At 54.8% G+C, this 23,680-nt stretch overlaps 1 protein-coding gene across 4 annotated transcripts; it reads right to left on the reverse strand.

Annotated features, from left to right (window-relative positions):
• Nucleotides 1–766: 766 nt before the first annotated feature.
• HDAC11 (histone deacetylase 11) lies at nucleotides 767–14,412 on the reverse strand. Of its 4 annotated transcripts, none has more exons than XM_036869943.1 (10): nucleotides 14,294–14,412; nucleotides 13,176–13,324; nucleotides 10,755–10,855; nucleotides 6,487–6,603; nucleotides 5,462–5,504; nucleotides 5,130–5,206; nucleotides 4,033–4,095; nucleotides 3,706–3,802; nucleotides 2,670–2,848; nucleotides 767–1,578 (listed from the first exon to the last, which is right to left on the reverse strand). In XM_036869943.1, coding segments are annotated over exons 1-10 (894 nt in total). In that variant the 5' UTR covers nucleotides 14,296–14,412; the 3' UTR covers nucleotides 767–1,512. The 4 variants fall into 4 exon arrangements, with proteins under 4 accessions (XP_036725838.1, XP_036725836.1, XP_036725837.1 ...); XM_036869941.1 differs by having other exon boundaries at nucleotides 767–2,466; XM_036869942.1 differs by lacking the exons at nucleotides 5,130–5,206; nucleotides 5,462–5,504 and having other exon boundaries at nucleotides 767–2,466.
• Between the last annotated feature and the right edge of the window lie 9,268 nt (nucleotides 14,413–23,680).

Here is a 23,680-nt window from a genome sequence, read left to right on the forward strand (position 1 = left end):
ACTGGGCAGAGCCCAGCCCAGCCTGCCCTCCCATCCCCACCCTTCCCCGCCCCTGAACCCCTCTCTGTCTGGAGAGCACCCGCCCCCCCCTTCACCCTTGCCAAACCTGAGGCAGCTGAGAACACATACTTTGGAACCTGGCAGAGCTGAGGTCAAACTTGGCTCTACCATTCACGAGACGTGTGGCCTGAAGCAAACTCCTCACCGAGTCTCAGCGCCCTCATCTGTAAAATGGGAATAATGACCTTCTCCATGGGACTCTGTGCATGGACTAAAACACTAGCATTTATCAGGCAGCTACCCCACGCCAGGCCTCTTGCTGTGTGAACTTTCGATCTTTATTTCCTTTAATCCTTAGGAGGTATGGATTCTTCATCTCAAGAACACACGGCAAGGCTTCCCTGGTGGCGCAGTGGTTAAGAATCTGTCTGTCAATGCAGGGGACACGGGTTCGAGCCCTGGTCCGGGAAGATCCCACATGCCGCGGAGCAACTAAGCCCGTGCGTCACAACTACTGAGCCTGCGTTCTAGAGCCTGAGAGCCACAACTACCGAAGCCCGCGTGCCACAACTACTGAAGCCCGCACATCTACAGCCCGTGCTCCGCAACGAGAAGCCACCGCAATGAGAAGCCCGTGCACCGCAATGAAGAGTAGCCCCCGCTCGCCGCAAGTAGAGAAAGCCCACACGCAGCAACGAAGACCCAACGCAGCCAAAAATAAAATTAATTAATTAATTAAAATAAAAAAAACCACACGCCAGCCAGGTCGGATCAAAAGAGCCTTTATGGTTCTCTGGAGCAGAGGCTCCGTGGGGACAAGCCCGTCGCCACCTGCCCCGCAAGGCTGCAGGCCATGTCGGAGGTGAAGGGGAGTTAGGTGCCTCGAGTCCGATGCAGAGACCAAGGGCAGGGGTGGGGCAGGGACGGGGCGGGGCGGGTGGGGCGTCCAAGCCATAATTAGTGCCTCGGGTCTGGTCCGGGAGTTCAGCGTCTTTGACACTTGGTGATCTTGGAACCCTTCCTGCCCCGCCCCCTCCAGCAGAGGGAGCGGCGAGGGGGGTGTGAGGGAGAAGGTGGGAGAATTCAGGAGACCCCCAGATGGCAATGAGCACAAGTCCCGTGGGGGGGTTGATCAGGGACGGCCCTCTTTCCCTCCCCACCCGCTTTGACCACTAAGAACACACCCAGGCAATGGAGCAGTGGACGCTCCCCCCAACCCCCAGCTTCCTGGGGGGTCCCGAGCATCCCCTTCAGAGTAGAGCTGACGACAAGGTCAGCGCCTGGCATTTTGGATGAGCCCAGTGGAGGCTGCAGCCCCCGCCGGGGCCCCGCCCCAGCCCCCTACCCGTACAACCTGCAGGCCAGGATGGAGACCCTCTGCTCCCCTCCAGCAACGCCAGCCTGGCCTCGCCAGCGCCTCAGTCCCCACCTGGGCCTCGGGGCCTGCGGGACCCAGCTTGGCCACCTGTCCCTCCCCAATTACCTGGTCCAGGCCTCATCTTCCTCTGTCCCTCAAGCCTTCAGAGCTAAGGCCTGTCCCTGAGCCAAGCGTTCTTTCCCCCAAAGCCGGCGCTCTCCCTGGATGGGCAAGATGCTGCTGAAGCAGGGGTCTGGGGCTCCTCAGGCCTCCCCTCCCCTCCCCACCCCACCAGGGAGGGGCTCTGGGACAGCAGGTCCAGCCCTCGCTTCATTGAAGGAGAAGCCAGATGGGAAAACCCACCTGCATCCCCTTCCCTGCCGTCCCCTCACATCCAGGACCAGGGCCCCTGCCTGCTGGCTGGGAATCCAGGGACCCCAGAGGCCTGGCTCCAGCCCCCTCTCAGGTCTCCCACCCCTGAAGGGAGGAAGAGAGGGTGCAGAAGAGGAGGGAGGGGGCCCAACTGTGGAAGAGATGGAAGCTTCCTTGGTCTGAAACGGTCACACTGTTTTGAAAACCAGAACACCACACCCCTGGGGGCCCGCCCTGCACCTGGGAGCTTCAACTGCCCTCCTCCCTCCTGGGAGAACTGCCGCCTCCTCAGGGCCTGGTCAGGCCATGACCGTGACCGTGACCGTGTGGGTCTTGCTGGGACTCAGGCCCTGCCCTCTGCCCCCACCCACAGAAGGGCCCGGAGACCGCGACACCCAGTGGGGAGAGTGCAGCTGCGCGCGAGGTCCCCCCCCTCATTTGGAAAAGGAGAAGCACTGAGGGGCAGGTGGGCGGGCGGGCGGGTGGGCGGCAGGCAGGGAGCCACTCAGAGGGCAGTGTGGTCAGGGCACCTCCAGGGGCAGCAGGGGTGTGTCAGAGTTCTGTGCTGAGACGTTGGCTGACTGGGGCCCGATGAGCCCCTGGCCATACAAATTAAGGATGGAGTCGGCAATGATGCGGGCTGTACGCTTCTGGTACCCGCCCGAGGTCACCATGAGGATAGGCACCTGGTGGCCTCGGACCATCCGGAACACCAGCTCATCCCGCTTCACGACACCCTGGTGTGGGGGATGGGGAAGGCTGGCTCAGGCAGGCCCAGATCCTCAGGGTACCGGAAAGTCCTGCTGCAGGTCTAACCCTGTTCCAGACTGCTGCTGCTTTTGCCCTTCCCCTCTGGCTTCAAGAGAAGCACCAGTGCTGCCCACCTTCCCTGCCGCTGCTGTGTCCCTGGACCCTCCCCTGCCCCAGGGTCAGGAGGTACCTGCGGACTGATGGACAGCCCCCCGAGGCGGTCCCCCTCAAGGACGTCAGTGCCTGCGTTGTACACCACCACGTCCGGCTGATGCTCCTGGAGGGCTTTCTCCAGGTTCCTCTCCACCCTCCTCAGGTACTCATCATCTTCCGTGCCCCACTCCAGCTCCACCTTCCGCCTGATGGCCTCTGCAAGGGAGACAGCAATAGCCCCAATGTGCAGAGACGGGAACCTGAGGCTGGGGAGGGCGAGGATGGCCCATTTCCCCATCTGACTCCCCAGTGCTCGACCTCTCATTCACCCAAAGCTAAGCTAAAAAGAGCACACGAGCTGCAAGGGGGGCCCAAAGGAAAGAAGGGGGATCACAGATGAAACACTGCCCTGGGGATTCAGGGACCCATGTCGGGTGTCTGAGCCCACTGTCTCCATAAGCCCTTGCCTGGATGCACGGACACCCCATATGCCCTCAGGTCCAAATCCAGAACATCTGACATTCAGTTCAGAAACGGGTCCCTGGGGCCGCAAAGTGGCTGATGTACCCACAGCAGACCCGCCGGCACTTACTGCATAAATGTCCCCTCCCCACAGCGTGGGCAGGTCCCTGTGTTTCCAAAGCTCATCTGAGAGTCTCTGCCTTTTAATTAATGAGTTTAATCCACCTGCATTTACTTAGTAACTATTATATTTGAACTGATTTCTGCCGTCTTATTTTATATTTTCTATTTATATATCTTTCCTTCTTTTTTCTTTTTTGGCCTTCCCTGTTTTTGACCAGACAGCTGCATACCTAGGAGAGAAGTCTACTTTAGTTTTCTGGTGGTTACCCCAATAGAAGGACTCACAGTGTTTATTGGGCAGGTTTATGTGGTCTTGGGTGGGTCAAGTGACCTTTTTAGGTCTCCGTTTCCTCGTCAGTCTCCCCCTCACAGGGATGCTGAGGATAAATAAATGAAGGGACCTCTGCAGTCCCCAGCATGTAGGAAATGCCCCGGAGAGAGCCCCATCCAAGCAAGAGGCCCTGGGGCTGAGGGACAGGGCAGCTTACGCTTGGCAAAGCGGTCCCCGGGGTAGATGTGGCGGTTGTAGACGTCCATGATGTACACGCGCTTGTCGCCCATGAAGTCCCGCTCGTGCCCGTTGCCCTGTGGGGAACACACGGAAGCCACTCACAGGCAGGTGCCCCGGGCAAGGCACCCCCAACCACACCCCAGGAAACACCCCACGTGCCTGGGTGCGGGCGGCAGAGGCCCAGCCTGGGGCTCGCGGGATGTTCCTGGGGGAGGGGAGCCCACAGCACGGTGCTGCGCAGCAGAGGCAGCTGGGGGGTGCAGGGAGGTGGCCTGGGGGACCCCAGGCCCCACCAGGCACTCACCTGATGGGCATCGAGATCAACGATGGTGGCTCTGGAGACACCCTCCACTCGCTCAAACAGAAACTGCCCAGGGCGGGAGAGGGGAGAGGTAAGGACCACACAGGCCAGAGGACACAGCCCTGCAGGGGCTCCCAGTTAGCGAGGGGGCGGGCCGAAGCCTGTACATGCTGATGGGAGAACAGGCCACCGGGCAGAGCCCTGGGGAGCTGTGTGGCTCCGGAGAAGCCTGTGTGCGTATTCAGGGAAGGCTCCCTGGAGGGGCACGTGCTGTGCCCTGAAGGGCCAGAGGTGAGGACGTTAAGAGGGCTGGCCCTCAGCGACAGCTCAGGATTCCCAGGGAAATGCGTGCGGTGCAGAGCGGGGAACCCCCCCAAGGCTGTGCCTGGAACTTCATTCTGCCATCTCTGCCTTCCTACAAGGCCCAGCCCTAAAGCCTCCTCCTCTGAGAAGCCCTCCTTCCCCTCCCCCACCCTCCAAGAAGGTCTCCTTGCGTCCCCCTCTCCGAATGACCAGGGTGTGCTGACTTGTCCCTCCTCCCCATTAGTCCCCGTGGGGACAGGAGCCACGGGGCCCACGGCGACCCCCAGCACGAGGCCAGGCGCGGGTGCTGAGGCAGCGCTGCGGTCTGACAGAGGTGGAGACCGCTGCCGGCTCTGCCCCTTCAGGCTGTGCCCTCGCCCCTCTGGGCCCGTTTCCCCGTCTCCTCATCTGTAAAACGTGAGGATGCAGGGGCGAGCCCGGGAGGACGGAGGCGGCCACAGGGCCGGGCCCGCGGTAAATGCCAGCCGTTGTCACCACCGTCAGGGTCATTATTTCTATCTCGGCCTCACTCTTCTCATAATTTAATATTGACATGGAAGTTGTTCCCCTCCGGTCCCCTGCCACTGCTGAAGGCTGCCACCTCTGGACCATCTCAGGCAACACGAAAAAGCAAGTGTCAGATCTGGGTTTGGGTCCCAGCCCGGCTGAGGGACCCGGGCGAGCTCCCGTCCCTCTGGGCCTCAGCTCCCTTCTCTACAATGGGGGGTGAGCACACCAGATTGGGGGATTCTAGGGAGGCTCTCGGAGGCGACCCCCCCACATGCTCTCGGGCACACCTTGATGGCGAGCGTGATGTCTGCGTAGGCGCAGAAGCCCCCGCCCCGGTCGCTGGAGCAGTGGTGGAAGCCGCCGCCTGCGAGGACAGCCGAGGTGTTGCCAGGGCCAGGCTCAAGGCCCAGACACCCCCCTCCCACCTTCCTCCCGGTGCCCCCTCCCCGCTCAGCTCCCAGGGACGGCTCCGGACTCCAGGCTGCCTAAGCCAGCTGACCCCGCCTGGGCACGTCACCATCCCCGGGTCAGGAGGCAGCTTTGCCACATGGCCAGCCCTGTCCACAGTGGCACCAGAGCTGCTGCCCCCAGGACCCAGGCCAGGCCACGGGGCACTCACCTACGTTGATGGCCCAGCCTCGCTCCATGGCCAGCTTCCCCGCCTTTGGAAACAAGCACAGGATGAGGGGTGCGGGAGGCCAGTTCCTTCACTTACATATTCATTGAATCACTCACCCCATAAACACCATTTCCAGCCAGCTCCAAGGTGGGGATGAGCTGGGAGGTGGGATACGGGAAGCACCCACCCACCCCCAGCAAACCCCGAAGTGGCTGGCTTATGAGACATGCAGTGCGTAAGCCCCTGTGCAATTTGCTGAGGAAACTGGAGGAAATCAAAGTTCAGTTCTTAGGATGGAACGTGAGCTGACAAGGATTCTCAGGCAGCTTTTGAAGGGAAAATGGACAAATTTTTGGTCCTGGAAATACTGTCGCCTTAATACTGAAATCCTGTAGGAAATCATAATTTTGGGGTGGGCAGTAATATTCTGATAAACTTTCAAAATGCACAAATTTGCAAAGCTAAAAGGAAAACTATAGGGGTCAACAGGTATTGATCCATGTCTGGGTTAGATCACTGTACATTTAAATCATTTCAGCTCCTCTACCTCCAATCAACTCAGCAGTCTGTGGCTAGTTTTAGAGAAAACTACACACAGAATGTGAAACCGAGTTTTGCTGCAAGTGTTTGTGATTGTCACACCCACGATGGGGGGAGGGGCACGATCCATCGCTGACGTCATAGGGGTTTGTTTCCATCTGAAATCTGAGTAGCTCAGAGTCACAGTTTTAGGACATACTCTCTAGGGGGTGAGGATACATGTTATACGCCAGCAAATACGGTAACTCTAACAGGTGGTCTTGGGGGCAGAACCGTGAATTCTGATGTCCCAGCCAGACAGGAGAGGCTTTGGAAGAAGAGTTCTTGTTGCTGCCTTGAGGAATATTTAGGATTTTGCTCAACTACTCAGCAGCACAAGGCATTCTAGACGGAGAGCCCAGGGTGGGCAAAGACCCAGGGTGGGAAGGAGCCTGGGGTGGAGGGCCCAGCCCAGCCGCTGCTCCCCCCGCCAGCTCCCCACCTACCATTATGGTTCCTCCCGTCTGGGTCCGGAGGGGCTTCAGCACCTTCCTCTGTACCAGGAAGTTGGGCAGGAAGATGACAGGGGGGATTTCTGTGATGGTTGCGACAGCAAAGGACCACTGTGGAAAGAGATGCGGGCCATTGGCCTCCCTCTGCACGGTGAGCCCAGAGGCAGCAGCGGGGAAGCAGATTCCCCCTGGGCCAGCTTCGGGGTGGCGGGTGGGGGGACTCCGGGCGAGCGCAGCTCCTTGGGTGAGAAATGGGAGCTCCCACTGTGGCTGAGCTTTGGGCTCAGTACAGAGATGCTCTCAACCGCACTCTCCTTAAAGCTAAGTCAGCCCTCGGTCCTCGTGCTCCAAGGCCCTCGGCTGCCCTCTTGTGCCCAGAAGGAGAGCTGCAGGGGACTCCAGGTCACCACGGAGCCCACCCAGAACTGGCCCAGCCCGCCCACTGCACAGAGGGGCACCGAGGCCCCGGAGAGGCGGGGGGCTGGGGGGAGGATCTTTCTTTCCAGGGTCACAGGGAGTCACTGACAGAGCCAGGACTGGACGCCCAGGGCTCCTGCTCCCCAGGCACAGCGCAGCCTCTCCAGCCACTGGGAATCAGTCATCCCTTCAAATGGGGCTGGATGTCCTCATCCTCCACTGCTGAGGCAGGAGGGTCTGGGGCACCCAGAAGGCGTCTGCACCAAGATAAGGACACAGCCTTCCCTATAACCTCCCGAGCCCTGGGCAAGCATCCAAGCACCCCGTTCCTAGACCATCTCCTGCCTGCCTGGGAACGCCCGAGGTCCAGACCCTGCTCTCCACTGACCCCAAGCAGAGCCCTGGAGGGGCCCCGGCACTTGGTAGATATTTACTAAGCGCGTGCTAGGCTGCAGGTCCCAAGATGGCACTACTCCTGGCCTCACGGACACATAGCAGCCTAGCGGGGAGGCGCTGATATGCAATGGGACAGCCTTGCTGGGGAGAGGGAGAACATGGTCTGGCTGGACAGATGCAAGACGTGTGTGTGTGTGTGTGTGTGTGTGTGTGTGTGTTCGCGCACGCGTGCACAGGTGTGCATACGCACATGCATTCATGTGTATGCGTGTGTGGTAGGGGGCAGACCCAGAGAGGGGAAGACGGCCAGCTCCACCCGTCTGTCCCGCCAAGCCCATCACCCAGCACCGGTCCGGCACACGTGAGGCAGGGAACCACTGTTCGCTACGAGTAAGTGAGCAACGAGCCCCTGAAGGAAAACACCGAGTCGCTACCCCCTCCCACCCTCAGCAAGCCAGCAGGGGACAGAGAATGAAAGAAAAGGAAGCCATAGCCCCAGACAGAAATTAAGAAAGCAATTTCATTTACATCTTCGAAAAGAATAAAGTTACCAAGCAGGTATAAGACTCATACACGGAAAACTACAAAACGCCACTGAAAGAACTTAAAGAAGATCTAAATAAGTGGAAAGACATCTTGTGCTCATGGGCTGGAAGACCTAACATTGTGAAGATGTCACTTCTCTCCTAATTCATCTACAGATGCACAATCCCTGCCAAAATCCCAATGGCCTTTTTTTTTTCTCTGCAGAAATGGAGAAGCTGATCCTGTAACCCCGGGAGTCCCATTTCCCTGGGACTCTCTGAGGCTCGCCCCCCGGGTGCTCCGTGGCACACACCGGGGCCTGTGTCTCTTCTCCCACAGACGCCAGGCGCTGTGAGGGCAACAACGAGGCCCAAGTTGTGCCCAGACTCCCTGGGGCTCCAGCCACAATTTCTGGGACATCCTTGGCTTGCAGACCCCACACCCAATCTGAACAAAAGAAAATCCTATTGTTCCAACTTCATAATAAACCCCAAGTTCTGCCACGTCCCCCCCAGGCCACAGCTGCTTCCAGCCTCATCTGAGAGGCCGGGCTCTCTCACCAGGATCATTGCCACCACCTGCTCCCTCCCAGGCTCCCTGCTTTTGTTCTGACAGACTGGTCTCATCCATTCCCATCACAGCTGCCAAGCAATCCTGTTAAAACCTAGGTCAGATCACGTCCCACTGCTTGAAACACTCCTGGGCTCCCACCTCCTTCAGAGCAAAGTCACAGCGACCACAGGCCCTCCGTGGTCTGGCCCCGATCATTTTCTGACCCCACCTCTTACCGTCTCCCTCCCATCCCTCTGATCCAGTCGCTTCTTCCTCGCTGCTACTGGAACACACTGGAGACACTCCTGCCTCAGGGCCTTTGCACTCGCTGATACTTCTGCTCGGAATGCCCTACCCCCAGACGCCCACCGAGCCCACTCCCTCGGGGCCCTCAGTCCACGGTCACATGGCAGTGAGACCCCCGGCCTCCTGTTTTGAAGGGCGGTCCTCCCCACCCCCTTTCCCTCTGCCCTTTCCGCAAGGCACTGAGCGCCTTTTAACACACCAACTCCGTCCCATCAAGAGAGGGATTCAGTCTCTTCTGTTCTGCCGTCACTCTGCACCCAGAGCAGAGCCTGGTGCTCTAACCACTCGCTACATAAAGGTGTCCCGAGCACTGCCCAGCGCAGGGTACACAGGGACTACATGTCGGGTCTGCGTCCCACCACCCGGCGCCCCACAGCAAACTGTCACAGGGTCAGCACAAGGCAGGAGCCTGGCCCTGGCCCGACCCAAACCCCACCCTCAGTGGGGCCGACTCTGGGCCTTGCACACAGCAGGCGCTCAATAAACACTTGTTCCCCTGAATGGACGTCATCTGGCAAACATCAGGCCACTGCACCTCCATCAATGTCCGGTGTATTAAGCATTGAAGGCCACACCAGCGCAGGGCCAGGCATGCAGTCAGTCCCACACCGTTCCCTGAAAAGCCCTTCAAACGGATGGAGCCCCGGAGCCCATCCCCCATCCCCAGCGTTATCCTGGCACTGGCTCCAGCCTGGCGCCGCTCTGTTCTGGTCTCTCCCTGCCCCCACCCTCACCCTCTGGACTCTGGCAGGCATGTCCTCCTGACCCAGCTGCTGGGCTGTGGGCTGTGACCACGCATGTCCGGGCCCTGGGAAACCAGAGCAGCCAAGTGCTGGGCTTCGTGCCAAGGCCTCGCACACCTCGCTCTCCCGGGAGCCAGGTTTCAACCTCTTCCTGGTAATCTTTCATGAGCTCACACTGTCACGGATCCATCTAGTATTCTCACAGCTCGGGCCGGCGTGGAGGAGGACGGGGGGCAGCTGCCGTGGCCAGGAACCCAGAAGACCTGACCGGATGCCCTGCCTGGGGTCTCCCCCGGGCCTGCTGGACTTCCCAGGTGACCTTGAGTAGGTGTGGCCTCTTTCTGGGCCTAGGTGTTTCCACCTGTGAGGGAGGAGCCTGGGGACCTCTGGCGCCCACTCTAGCTCTGAGGCTAAGATGAGTCCTGCTGGGAAGCCTAGCGGTCAGGGGTCAGGACTCCACGCCCTTGGGGACAGAGAACCTGTGGCATCCCTGACGCACCAGGTTCTGATGCCACCCCGAGCCCAGTCTGCCTTCTTCTCCCACACAGGGGACTGACTGAACGCCTCTAGCCTCAGAACCACACTGACGGGAGCCAAGTAGCTCCTCTAGAAGGGGGTCACCACGGGCAGACCCCAGGTGGTCTGCAGGTGGGATTCAAAAATCTTCCAGTGAGTTGCTACATTAAGAAATCAGGAACTGTCACTTAATGATCTGGACTTCTGGCTTCTGCCTGAAAGCTGGGCCCACGGTGGAGGCTGGGCGGCAGCCACCAGCTGGGGAAGGGCAGGAGCTCCATTTGTCCCAAACACCACCCACCACTTGTTTATGTCCCCTGCTGGGCCCTGGGGCGTAAGAACTCGTTTTCAGCCCAACAGTTTCCAACACGTCTTTAGCTGCAGAAGCCCTTGAAGCAGCATCTTACACTTTAGCCCAAGGTAAAAATAGGCCAAAGTGGAATAGCTTTGGTTGAATGGGGACAAGGGACTGGGGCCCCCCTACCCATCATCCCAGCAGGGGTCTTTGAGGCCTGTCCACATAGCACAGACTGAAAGTCACTGATGCAGAAGCCCAAAACCCCAATGAAGGTTCAATCCCCACCAAGTGGCCATCCCTTTCATACTCCCAAGGATGGGGAGCTCACTACCCCCTGGAGGAGCCTAGCTCTGCCTTTCTAGGACACTTCTCTCCTGTCGGGGATCACAGACTCACATGCTCCCCCCGCATAGGGACAGGAATGGAGCCCCTTGAGGCTGTGCATCCCCAGGCTGAGAGGCCCCCTCCTCCAGCCCCTCCTTCTGGCCGGCAGCCCCCAGGCCCTGTACCTTCAGCTCGTTGAGATAGCGTCTTGTGTGCACCACCAGCAGGTCTTCGTCCGAGGCCTCCCGTGCCTCCACCAGCATGCTGTCTGATAGAAGCTTCTCTTCTGAAACCACAAAGCGGGGCCCCATGCATCCCTGCCGCCTCCAGGCCAGGCCCAGGCCCAGCCCCAGCCCCTCCCACAGGCTGCAGACTTGACCTCTGGCAGCCCTGCCCCAGGACAAGGTGGGTCCTGCTGGCTTGTGGGCGGTCTGAGAACGGGCTACCTCTCAGGCCACTGGGGACAGCGGCCAGGCCCTCAGGCCAGGGGACATCGGACATTGTGTACAGCGAGCCTCGTGTTTCCCGGGCCACTGACAGCCGGGAGGCGAGCTCAAGTGTGACTGGACACCTTTTAGAGGCAGGTGGCACACGGGTCATTAACGCTGGCTCTCAAGGTGAGAAAAAGCTCTTCTGATCGATTCTCCCTCCACCTTGGGATGACATCATGGGGGGTTTGGTATACGGGGGGCTTCTCTTTAACACCTGCCTGACCCTTGCTCATCTCCCTTTTTTTAACCCCCTAAAAGGAGCAATCAGTTTCACAGTCCGCCGCAACAGTAAGCTGCCTGAGCTGAAATAACACTGCTGTTTTCATTGCATTTATTTTTTACCATGACCTTCTATTTATAGCAAATGAAACTGGCTTTTTCCATTTAGATGACATAACGTTTCCTTTTAAAATAGGCTTATTTAAGTTTCTTAAAACAAAGGCTAAGTCAATAAAAACTATGAAGTAAATAATGGAACAGGTGGTATGAGGCGATGGCAAGGTCCCAAGAGTGGTTTGCAAACGACTGATGTTTGGGGAAAACCGTGTTATTTCATTACCACATACACATACACAAGACAAGACTTGCTCCCTTTTGCAACAGAAGAAATAAGGCAGAGAGGAGGAGGTGCTCTAGGGCACAGTGACAACAGGACCATGATGTTCTGGTTCTAGAGAAATCGAAGGACAAGGTCAGAATCTAGGGGACCTGTGCTAATGTGTCACTCTTAGAAACCAACCCTGGTAGAAACCAACTAGTTCCATACATTTCTCACAAAGAGCTCCACATATAGCAGGTATCCCCCCCGCCCCAAACACTCCATGGCTCCCCACTGCCTTCCGGCAAGGGACCAGCTCTTTTCTTGGCGGTACCCAAGGCCCTTCACCATGTGGCCCTGGCTCCTTTCCACCCACACCCTCAGAGGGAACTCAGGAAAATGGTCAGCTCAGAGTGAGGGGGACAAGGAACCCTTATGTTGCGCTACTGGGTGACACAGGAGCCCAAGAAGGGGCAATGGACAGAAAGACTCAGGACCACTGGAAGCAGAGCGTAAAGGACCACATCCAGGAAGGCATGAGAACAGCCAGGGGAGAGGCAGGATGGCTCCTCCGCTCACCTCACCAGAGCTCTTGCCATGGCTGCACACCACTTGTACTCTTTTCTACTTAATATTTTTCTTTGAATACGCACTCTGGTCACTATTGCAAGTGGAAAATCAGTATCACTTGCCATAAACAGAAGTTAACCAAAAATAAAAACAAAAAATACAAAAACAAATAACAGTGTTATTAATCTCTAATTTGACTCTATTTTCTGCAAGGTGCAGAGCTTGAGGCTCGCTCTAGATTTGTCAAAAAGGGAGATGGGCTTAGGTGTTAAAGACGGGCTAGTCCCAAAGTGAAACTTCCCCCAGGGTGTCATCAGAGGGATTGTGCGATTTAAAGATATGCAATGCTTCATCCTATGCCAGGTAACATTTCAGGTAGTATTTCCTACGTCCCTCAGTTAAAGAACCCACAATACAGGGAACTAGATTATTTTTTTTCACCAGCCTATGGTGATGCCTGAATTTTCCACATGAACCAGACCCCTAGATTACAAACCACAGTTGAAACAACGTGCTCCCCAGAGCACCACCCCGCTCAGGGGATGAGCCATGAAGCGGACGAGCCTGGGGCTCTGAGGTCCAGGCCCCATTCTCCCACTCAATAGCTGTGTGCCTTTGGGCACATTTTCTAACTCTCTGGGCCCCAAGTTCCTTCATTTGTAATCCGTGAGGTTGGAGCAAAGGTTGTCCACTTCCCGGACTCTCGGAGCTTGTGGGCTCTGGACAATGAATTCCTCCAAGCATCAGCTCCCCTTCTACTGGGTCTCCAGGGGCAGAGACAGGACTTAGGTCCACAGCGATGGGGAGCCAGTGAAGGTGTGATACGGGGGCATATCATGCTTAGAAGTCTGTGTTGGAGAGATCCTTTTGACAGCACGGGTAGGAGGCTGTCTCAGGGCTGACACTGGAGGTGGGAGGGCCTGAAGCTTGTGTCAGGGAAAGAGCAGCAGGTGGTGGCAGGTGGGCTGGAGAAAGCAGACGTAGGGTCCGAGTGGGGCCTTCCATACCTTTTAGGAAGCTGATCACTTTGCCCCATTTTCCTGCATCAAAGGGGTGCAGCTTCTCCAGGCCCAGGAAGGTTATGTTGTAGCGCGGCGAGTACACGATGGGCCAGCGTGACTCCGGCACATGCTGGTACAGCTGGGTTGGGTGTGGCCTTCCATGGGCACAGGGACAGACATGCACAGACAGGAACAGCCTCACTGTGGGAAGCAGCTTCCCCTTCTGCGCCAGCAGGCTTGGATTGAGCAGACAGCCCTGACCCAGTACCACCAGCTCCCTCGGTGGCAGAAAAAGGGCCACTTACCAACAGCAACAACAGTAATAATAGCGGCTCCTTACTGAGCTCCCTGAACCATTCAACCCAATCCACACAGCAGCCCTGGGGGGTAGGCACCACCATCCCATCGGAGACTCGGGGAGGGAACCAGGTGCGCCCAAGGCCACACGGGTCTGTGGAACAGCAGATGTGAACCCAGGTGTGTCTGGCTGTAAGGCCTCGGCACCTCACCTCCACATGATAACAATTACATCAACAGCTCTGTGGCCTTAGGCCTCGCTTTCCTCAACTGTAAAATGTGTGGCTGTTGAGAGGAATGAGATAACGCATTTAACAACTGAGCACAGAAAGCGCCCTTTCCCTGAGAGCCGAGGTGACAGTTCCCAGAAACAGCAGGTCGGGGCTCACGCAGGCTGCGACCCAACCCGGAGCCGGGAATGGGGTCACCTCGGGCCCCGCCGCGCAGCTGACCCCCATCACACCTCCGCAGCTGCTGCACAAGGAACAGAAACCCAGCTGCCACTGCGGGGGCCTCCGCTTAGCTGGTGGGGCCCGAGAGCAGACGTCAGACCTGCGCTTGTAGCGAGCCCCCGCCGGGACGGCGCCCCGCGCCGGCGCCCTTCCCGTGGGCCGCAGATTAGCGGCGCTGGGCTGGTCCGGCACGCGGGGCCGGCCTGGGCAGAAGAGGCCCGAGCGCCCCTCGCCCGCCATACGTGGGCCCGCACCTGGCGGGCTCGCCCGGCCGCCCGCGCACTGGTGCTCCCGCCCACCGGGACTCCCAGGAACCCCCGGGGCTTGGCCCGGCGCCCCATCCCGCGCCCCAAATCCCGCCACCGCCGCACTCACATGCCGGGGCCGGGCCCTCCCAGCGCTGCCACCACTCCGCGACCGGGCGGGCCGGGGCGCGGCCCCGCCCAGGACACGCCCCCGGCCTCGGCCGCCTCCACTGGGGGCGGAGCTCCGAAGGCTCGGCTCCGCCCCGCCCCACTCGCGCCTGCGTCACAGAGGTCTGGAGTCCCGCACAGAGCGCCTCTGCGGGAGGGAGGCCACGCCCCCCCAACGCCCTTCAAGCGCGAAGACCCCCCTTCCTCAGACTAACACCCAGTGAGATCTCGTCCGGCTCGGAAGCCGCGCCCCTTATGGGGAGGGCCGCTCGTCCCAGAGTTGGAACGGGAGGCATCGCCCCACCCCAGGGGAGGGGCCAGGCTATGACCCGCCCCCGACCGGCAGGCCTTTCTGCGCGGTCGCAAGGCTTGGACATCGTGGGTGTTCGGGACGCCGGGCTTCCCGGCGGACTCCGATGCGGAGTCGCTGTGTGGCCTTGGGCAAGCGTCCGGGCTCTGGGGTCTCTGTTTCCACGAGTAAAATGGGAGAGTGGGGGCCGTGTGTTCTGGCCCTGCCATCTCCGACCTAATGGGACGCATGACCACACTGACTTGAGGCCACCCACTCCCCCCCACTGCCCAGCCCCATCTGGCGGCTCTGATATGAGACAAGCGCTCTCCACACAGTTCTTTAGGCTCTCTGAGCCTCAGTGACCTTATCAGTAGAACCAGACTGGTGATCCAGTCTTCAGGGTACAGTTGTTTATCTGCACACTCCCCCCTCCCCCGCACCGGGAAGCCAAGAGGAGCCGGGTGACAGCTGAGAGTGTCTTGCGGCTGGATCCTGGGAGGAGGCCCCAACAATAGAGCCCCAGAGGACAGAGACAATGGGCTTCTCTGTCGGCCCAGCTGCCTCGCTCACCAAACAGAAGCAGCTGACCCCAGGGCTGCCAGGAGCAGGGCAGCTGAGATCCCTGGCGGCTGCGTGAGGGTGTCGGTGTGACGGGGGTGGAGGTGAGGGGGCACCATGAAGGGGAAGGGCACAGACGTTTGAACAGTGCCCTCCATGTGCCCACCACCTGATTGCATGATGACCCTGGATTCTCACAACCTAATCCTACGAGGGTTACCATCATCACACTAATTTTATCATGAGGTAACTGAGGTTCAGGTCTGGATTAAACCCAGACAGCCACCTGCCTGCCAGCGCTGTGGCCTTGGGTAACTGGCTTCGGCTCTCTGGTCCTTCATTTCTGTGTCTGAAAATGAAGTGATGCCTGCCCCTCCACCCATGGGGAGGCTGAGAGAATCCAAAGAGATAATCATGCTAATTATTATTTAAATAGCACATAGCTTGTGTTAGGTTCAATTCTAAAAGCTTCATGCTCATTTGATCCTTACAGCACCCCTAGGAGTGGAACTATGGTTATCCATAGTTATAACTATGGTTATCCCCATTTTACAGATGAGGAAACTGGGGCACAGGATGAAGTAATTTGCCCAAAGGTCAGGGATGTGGACAGATAAACTATAGCCACAGAAAGAAAAAGTTAATATTTAATGACAACAAGGGAGAAAGTGCACACAGTGGTCCTCTGTCATTGAGAGAGGCTGACTTCATCTCAGGAGCTTGCTCTGTGGTTTGGGAAGTCACATGGATGAACCTCTTGTTGAGAGAACAAAGATCTGGGGCAGACTGGATGGGGGAGCTGAGGTCAAAATGAGTGGGATTGCTCTGGGGAAGAGGGTTTTTTAAGTTGTATCCTGTGTGGCTGAGGAGAGAGGCGTTCTGAGGAGCCCTGGGGCTTGAGAACACCTTCAAACCTCCATGCCAGCCTGGACCACCTACACACACTATTAATTCTGGGAGAAATAAACTATGTTATTCGTGCTGAGTGTTTGGGGGCCTCTTTGTTACAGAATCCTGGTCTATCTGCTCACCAACACACCACACTGGGACAAAGCAGCGAACCCAGCAGGCAAGATCTAAAAGGTTTTGTCAAGCTCACAGGTTAGGGGGAGAGACAAATCTTAACCTACCCAGGAAACAAATAATCATGATTACAAAGTGTCGAGAAGTGTTGTGAAAGGCACAAGGTGCGGTGGTGAGTGAGAATAATGGGGCCCTTGATTTAGACAGTGATTAGGAAGGCCCCTTGGAAGAGATGATTATTTTTCACTTTTTAACCATGTATATCTTATTTTAAATGTCAGTGCGACAAAACGAGACCCGGAATTATCGAACAATTATATTATTTCCCCCCTTTCACGAAGTCTTGGAGTATATTTCAACTGAAAATGAATAAGGAGCCCCCAAAACATAACACTTCTTTTGAACAATACAGTCATACAAAGGACAACATGAACTGTAGAAATGTACCAAAGGTGAGTAATAATTGGCACAGACCCAATATTTCAGTATTAGTTAATACTAGTTAAATTGACACGGTTTTAAAACCATGCCCTTTAAGTTCACCTAAGCACCCCTCTTTCCATTCCACTGCTGTACTTTGGCAATTTTGTCCATAATTAACACCACAGCAACAATAACAACAATTATATTAGCTAGTATTCGTTAAACCCTGAATCAGGGCCAAAGCACTGCCAAGTATGTAAAATGTATTTTGCTATTTGTTTATTGATGAAGAGATGATTTTTTTAAACAAGCAAAGGAAACTGCAAGTGCAGAGGCATGGATGCCAGAAGGAGCTTGTATTCAAGAAACAGAAAAAGGGGAGTGTATATTTTATTCCTGCCACAATGTGAAACTGTAAGTACTAGGCAGGGTCTCAGCAGAAAAGAGAGGACCCACTCAGTGGTTTATTGAAAACAGTTTAATGAAGGGGTGATTTATCTGAAGTGTGTGTTTGGGGGGCGTGTAGGAGAATCAACAGGGGATGGTACAGTCCTTGGGCTGGCAACAGTGGGGAGCCTTCATCCCCTAAACCTGAAGAGAGTGGGGGAGGAGGGGTTTTCTGGAAGAAGTGAGAGCTGCAGGTATGAGTCAAGGATCCTCTGAGAAGAGCAGCATTTAGAGAGATTCAGCCACTGCCAAACCTGGGGGTTGGTAGGGAAAATACCCCAACTTTTCTCTCCTCCCACCCTCAGATGCCCACTGATGCTTCCCATTGGCTGTCTCCCACTGGTGCCTCCCATTGGCTAGGTCCCATTGGCTATCTTCCTTTGGTGCCTCCCATTGGTTGAAGCCAACTTGGAGCCTAGCCAAGGAAGCCCAGGTGATGATGTCCACAGAGGTCAGCTTCATTAGGGGACACAAAGCAGAGTGGAAAGCTGTAGCAAGTGGATCTGGGGGATGGGGATAAGCGGAGAATAACCACTGGTGTTCTAGGTGACCTTGGAGATTTCTGCAGCCCTTTCTGAGCCAACTCTATAACAGGAGTGAGTTAGACTTGAAAATCGACCCTGTCCCCAGTACTGTTGACCCAGAGCACTCACAGGGCCTGTCACCATGGAAACCTGAAACTCGGCTTGGCCACCTCTGCCTACCATCCAAACCGTACCCCAAATCAAAGAGCTGGTCCAAGAGCTGACCAGGTGGCGCATCTGGTAGAGCCTCGGGCCTCAGCCTCAGACAGGTTGGCAGGGCCTTTCGAGACCAGCAGGGATGTTTGGACGTCCTGGGTGGGATGAAATCATCGCTCCCATCTCTGGGCTCCTAGCGGCAGTTTGCTCCGCCAGGGAGGACTGGCCCCGAGGGAACTCACTCCGCAGCCATGGCATCTCAGCCCACAGCTGCCTAGTCTCTGTCACTCGAGGGCCCGGGAGGCCGGCAACAAACAGCGCACAGGCACTCGGGGTGTCCCTCAGCCGCACACATGGAGGGACACACACCCCACAGCCACAGGCAAACACCCACCACATCACACCCAGATACACACAACAAACGCACACGCGCCCACAGCGCGGTCCACCACGCCCAGCCCGTGACCCTCCACCCCGGCCAATTCTTCCGTTCTTCCAGTACCAGTTTTCCAGATTGTCCCAGGATGAAGGTGGGATGCCCCTCAGTGTGTCCCTGTGGATCCCTGATGTCCTCTTCATCGAGGTGCCTCTGCCCCAGAGCGGGATGTTCCTGGAACACAGATCTTGAAGGAAGAAAGGAAGGACGGAGGGCAGGAGGGAGGGAGGGAGACAGAGACATAGATGTGTGATAGCACGATATAAATATGTCAGGGGCAGATTCAGGTTTTGTTGGGCCTGATGTTTATTCATTGGGGGAGGGAGAAGTTTTTCCAAAAAAGGGAGACTCAAACTATGAATACAGATGAGAGACAGACCTTGGAAGGGGCCTGTGTCAGTGAGGGCCCTGGAGTTTGGCAGTAAAGCGACTTCTAACACATGCATCAAACACAGACGACTAAGCCCATAGACACATGTGGGAGCACAGACACAGGTGCCCGGACTCCAGACCCGCTCCAGGTGGCTAGCAGGGGCTGGGCCCCTGTGGGCACCGGCTTCAGAGACCCCTGCAGCCCTCACTTGGAAAGCGGGCTTCGGCCCAGCTGCTTCACACCAAGAGAGCATCCTCTTGGAGCCATCCCCACCTGTGTTCTTGCTGTTTCCGAGGAGCAGACCCTGCTCCCGCCTCCTCACCTGGACCCCAACTCCCAGCTCACCTCCCCCATATGAGCTGGCTTCACACCAGATGGGCAGGACGAGGAGGGGATGGGAGCTGCCTCTGGAGAGAGGTTCCCGCTCTCAGTGAAGTGAACCCCCCCAACCCACCTGTCCCAGCCCTTCCCCTGAGGATGGCAAACAGGCCCAGAGAGGGAGGGCATGAGTTCTATGCGGGTCCTTGTGGGGAACATCTATACATCTCTCACACACACAAACACACACACACACACACACAGAACCATCACACATTTGTCTGGAATGCAAGAGATTTCACAAGATTTTCTTTTTCAATATAGAAAAAAATAAAGAAAATGAAAATGGCTTGTAATGCCACCGCACAGATAATCCCAGTGGCATTTAAAAAATAAAGTTAATGTACACGCACATGTAGAAAATGTAAACAGTTCCAAAAAGATAATAAAATACAAACTAAAATCTTTTCTATCACGGTCCCTCTCCCTGGAGATGATCGCTCTTTGCATTTCCTTCCTGAATACTTTGGTATAGCAGCGTTTTTACTGATTAACAGAGGATCACACTCTGCCCACTATTTTGTACCTTGCAAGTTTTGCACCTAAACTATATCTCTGCGGAGCTCTCCAGATCAACACAGCCGGATCTCTACCTTCTTTTTAATGGTTGTACTTTATTCCCATTGTAGGATTGCATTCTCTGTCTCTGCGTGTTTATTTACAGTTTCTTTACTGTTACAAAGCCCCAACAGCAGCTCCTTGGTGTACCTGGATGTACGGAATTTCCACAGGGTCAGTTAGAAGTAGAAACCCTGGGAAGAAAGGTCTGTGCGTTTTTAATTCTGGCAGAGATTGCCAAAATGTTCTTCAAAAAGGTGGCACCAATTTCCACTTTTATCAACAATGTAAGAGAGACTCCGTCTCCCTACACTCATTAATTTTGCCAATATGGGGAGTGAAAAGTCATCTCTCAGTGTTTTTTTAACAGCTGTATTGAGATATAATTCACATGCTAAACAATTTACCCATTTAAAGTGCACAATTTAATCATTTTAGTATATTTAGTGTTGTGCAACCATCAGCATATTCAATTTTAGAACATTTTTATCCCCCCCCCCAAAAACCCCTCTGTAACCACTAACAGACACTGCCCCATTTCCCCATTCCCCCAGCCCCAGGCAACCATTAATCCACTTTCTACATCTATAGATGGGCCTATTCTGGACGTTTCATAAAAATGAAATCATATAATATATGGATTTTTGTGTCTGACTCATTTCCCTCAGCATAATGTTGTCAAGGTTCATCCATGTCGTAGCAGGTCTCAGTACTTCATTCCTTTTTATGACAGGATAATATTCCATTATATGGATAGACCACATTTTGTTTATCCATTTACCAGATGATAGACATTTGGGTTGTTTCCACCTCTTGGCTTTTGGAAATAATGTTGCTAGGCACACTAGGGTTCAAGTTTTTGTGTGCACAGGTGATGTCATTTCTCTTGGGTGGACACTTAGGCCTCAGTGTGGTTCTAATAGGCATTCCTTTTAATTCTGAGTGAAGCTGAACATCTTCATGAATTGCCTGTTTAAATCCATTGCTTATTTTACTGTTGGGTTGTTTGTCTGTTTCCTATTTGTGATATTGTGATTTATAATAAAGATATAGTTGGTCTTCATCAAAAACCCTTGGAATTTCCTGACATGAGCCTTAAAGGTGTCTTTTGTTATGTTAATGACGTGGCTTTGGGACAGCCCCTAAGGGGGTGGGGGCTGGTTGCCAGGGCAGCCAACCCCTTGATTAGAGGGTTGGAACTTTCATTCCCAGCCCCCCACCACCTCCAGGGAGGGGAGAGGGGCTGGAGGTTGAGTTCAATCACCAATGGCCAATGATTTCATTATTCATGCCTGTGTAATGAAGCCTCCACAAAAACACAAAAGGACCGGGTTCAGGGAACTTCCTGGTTCAGGGAACTTCCTGGTTCAGGAACTTCCTGGTTCGTGAACTTGGGGAGATTCAGGAAGAGTGGACGCCTGGAGAGGGAAGCTCCGCCCCTTCCCACATACCTTGCCCCGTGCATCTCCTCCACCTTGCTGTTCCTGAATTATATCCTTTTATAATAAACTGGTGATCTAGTAAGAAAACTTTTCCTGAGTTCCATGAGGCAAATTAATCAAACCCAAAGGGGGGGGGGTGTGGAACCTCAGATATATAGCCTTGTTGGTCAGAAGCACGGAGGTGGGGGCACCTGAACATGTGACTGGCATCTGAAGTGGGGTGAGGGGACAGCCTTGTAGGACTGAGCCCTTAACCTGTGGGATCTGACACTACCTCTGGGTAGACGCGTCAGAACTGAATTGTAGGACACCCAGCTGGTGTCACAGAATTGCTTGGTGTGGGGAAAAGAACCCACACAGTGTAATTGGTGGGCAGAATTATAATTGGTGTCAGAATCATACTACTGATTTGAGTTCTTTGTTAATCAAGAAAATGTAGTCCATTGTCTGGCACGCATGTTCTAAACAGATTTTTCTAGTTCTTCATTCGTCTTTTGACTTCATTTACCATATTTTGTGACATTCAGAAATCAACTGTTTTTATGTTTTTAAACTAACTTTTTCTCTTTAGGCTTATAACCAGCTTTGGAAGGTCTTTCCCACCATGATTATAAACTTATTCATAACTTCTCCAAGAACCTTCATGGTTTTTCCTTCCCCTCCCTCTTATTTTGTAACATTTAAGACTTTGATCCATATGGGATTTATTTTGGTGCCAGGAGTAAAGATCCACTGGTCTTCCCAAACGATCAAGTAATTATCTCAGCATCTCTAACTGAAGAAGCTTTCTTGTTGCCACCAATTTGAAATGCCACTTTACCATAAATTACGTGTTCCTGTGGGCCAAACCCGCTCCGGGACTCACCAACCCAGTTGTTCTCAATACTGGCTACATAACAGAATCCTCTGGAGGCATTTAAGAAAATACAAAATTAAAAATTTGTAAATCTAAAAATTTTTTAAAGGAAGAAAACACCAATATCCAGTTGCCACCCTGTTGGATCAGAATCTCTGGGAATAGGGCCCAAGTATTGTTTTTTTTCATTTGTTTTTTAGAAACACTTTAGGCAATTCTAACGGGAAGCCAGGGCTGAGAACCACCACTCAGTAGCGCTCCACTGAGCTATCTAGCTACTTCTTTTCTACCAGAGTGTGTCTTTTTAGGGTTGGCCCCTGTCACTACTCTTCTTTTTCAGAATTATTTTGGCCATTCTTCACAGATGTAGTTTTCCAGATGAACCTTATTATCATTTTGTCAATTCGGGGTGGGAAAAAAGCCTGTTACCCTCATTTGAGCCACACTGATCTAATCTTCAGCCAACAGATATTTACTGAGCACCTACTATGTGCCAGGCATTGTTGTAGGCAGTGAGGATACAGCAGTGAATGAGAAAGATAAGAATCCCCACCTTCAAAGGCCTTACCACCTAGGAGAAGGGACAGATAATAAATATGTGAGTGGAGTCCAGGAAAGCTTCTTGGAGGAGGTGGCATTTGAGCTGAGGCTGCAGGAGGAAGAGGGAGTGAGGTGGGAGAGCTGGAATGGAGGTGGGGAGGGGCAGGGGTGGCACAGAAGCCTGGAGAAGAGAATACCTCCTGAAGGAGGGATGGCTGTCACTGAGGATGACGCCAGGGCAGTAGCCACTGGTGTTGAGAGCCTTTTGGTTATGGAGACAATAAGAGCCGAACTGGAGAGGGCTGAGAGGAGAATGGTAGGGGAGGCGGTGGGAACGGTCAGTGCAGATCACTGTTTGAAGGAGATTGCTGTGAGACGGAGAAGTAGGTGGAGGAGATGCGGGGCCAAGGGGAAGGCTTTGCGAGATGAAACTATTAAGGCAAAAGGGATGCTCAGGAGAAATGGGGAAGCTGCTGATGCAACAGGTGCCAGAGGGCAGGGGTGGAAGCCTGCGTGGAGGAGGCGGTACGGCCGGGGGGCCCAGTATGCGGGCAGGGGGAGGACACGGGCAGTGCTGGCCTCTGTGTCCTCTGAACAGTGTGGACACGGCATCTGCTAGGGGTATGCGGAGCAGGAGGAAGGGGAGATCTGGGGACAGGCAAGAAGATATAAAACGAGTTCCTGGGCCCGTGGGAAGGTGAGTCTCCAGGGGGAGGGTGGGGGGCTTGGGGAGAGCACTGTGTACCCGTTTTCGTCTGTGCTGGACGCGAGAATGGACAGCGTCACCATAGCGTGTCTCCCTGTGGCTCCTGTCACGTCCCCGCGGAGTCTTACCGCAAAGGTCTGTCCTGCACACTCCTCACCCCATCGACTCCAAAGCGTTGTTTTGTGAGCAGAACCTTTTCTTCTATTATACTTTCTGCTGACAATCTACTTATAGGGAAAGTATTGACTTTTTTTTAAAATTAATTAATTTATTTATTATTTATTTTTGGCTTGTTGGGTCTTCGTTTCTGTGCGAGGGCTTTCTCTAGTTGCGGCAAGCGAGGGTCACTCTTCATCGCGGTGCGCGGGCCTCTCACTGTCGCGGCCTCTCTTGTTGCGGAGCACAGGCTCTAGACACGCAGGCTCAGCAGCTGTGGCTCACGGGCCTAGTTGCTCCGCGGCATGTGGGATCTTCCCAGACCAGGGCTCGAACCCGTGTCCCCTGCATTGGCAGGCAGATTCTCAACCACTGCGCCACCAGGGAAGCCCAGTATTGACTTTTTATATCTTAATTTTGTAAACTTACTGAGTTTCCTTATTGTGTAAAGGCATTTTCCTCTCGTTATCTTGGGCTTCCT

Source organism: Balaenoptera musculus, chromosome 11 (genome assembly GCF_009873245.2).
Source record: "Balaenoptera musculus isolate JJ_BM4_2016_0621 chromosome 11, mBalMus1.pri.v3, whole genome shotgun sequence".
Classification (NCBI taxonomy): Eukaryota; Metazoa; Chordata; class Mammalia; order Artiodactyla; family Balaenopteridae; genus Balaenoptera; species Balaenoptera musculus.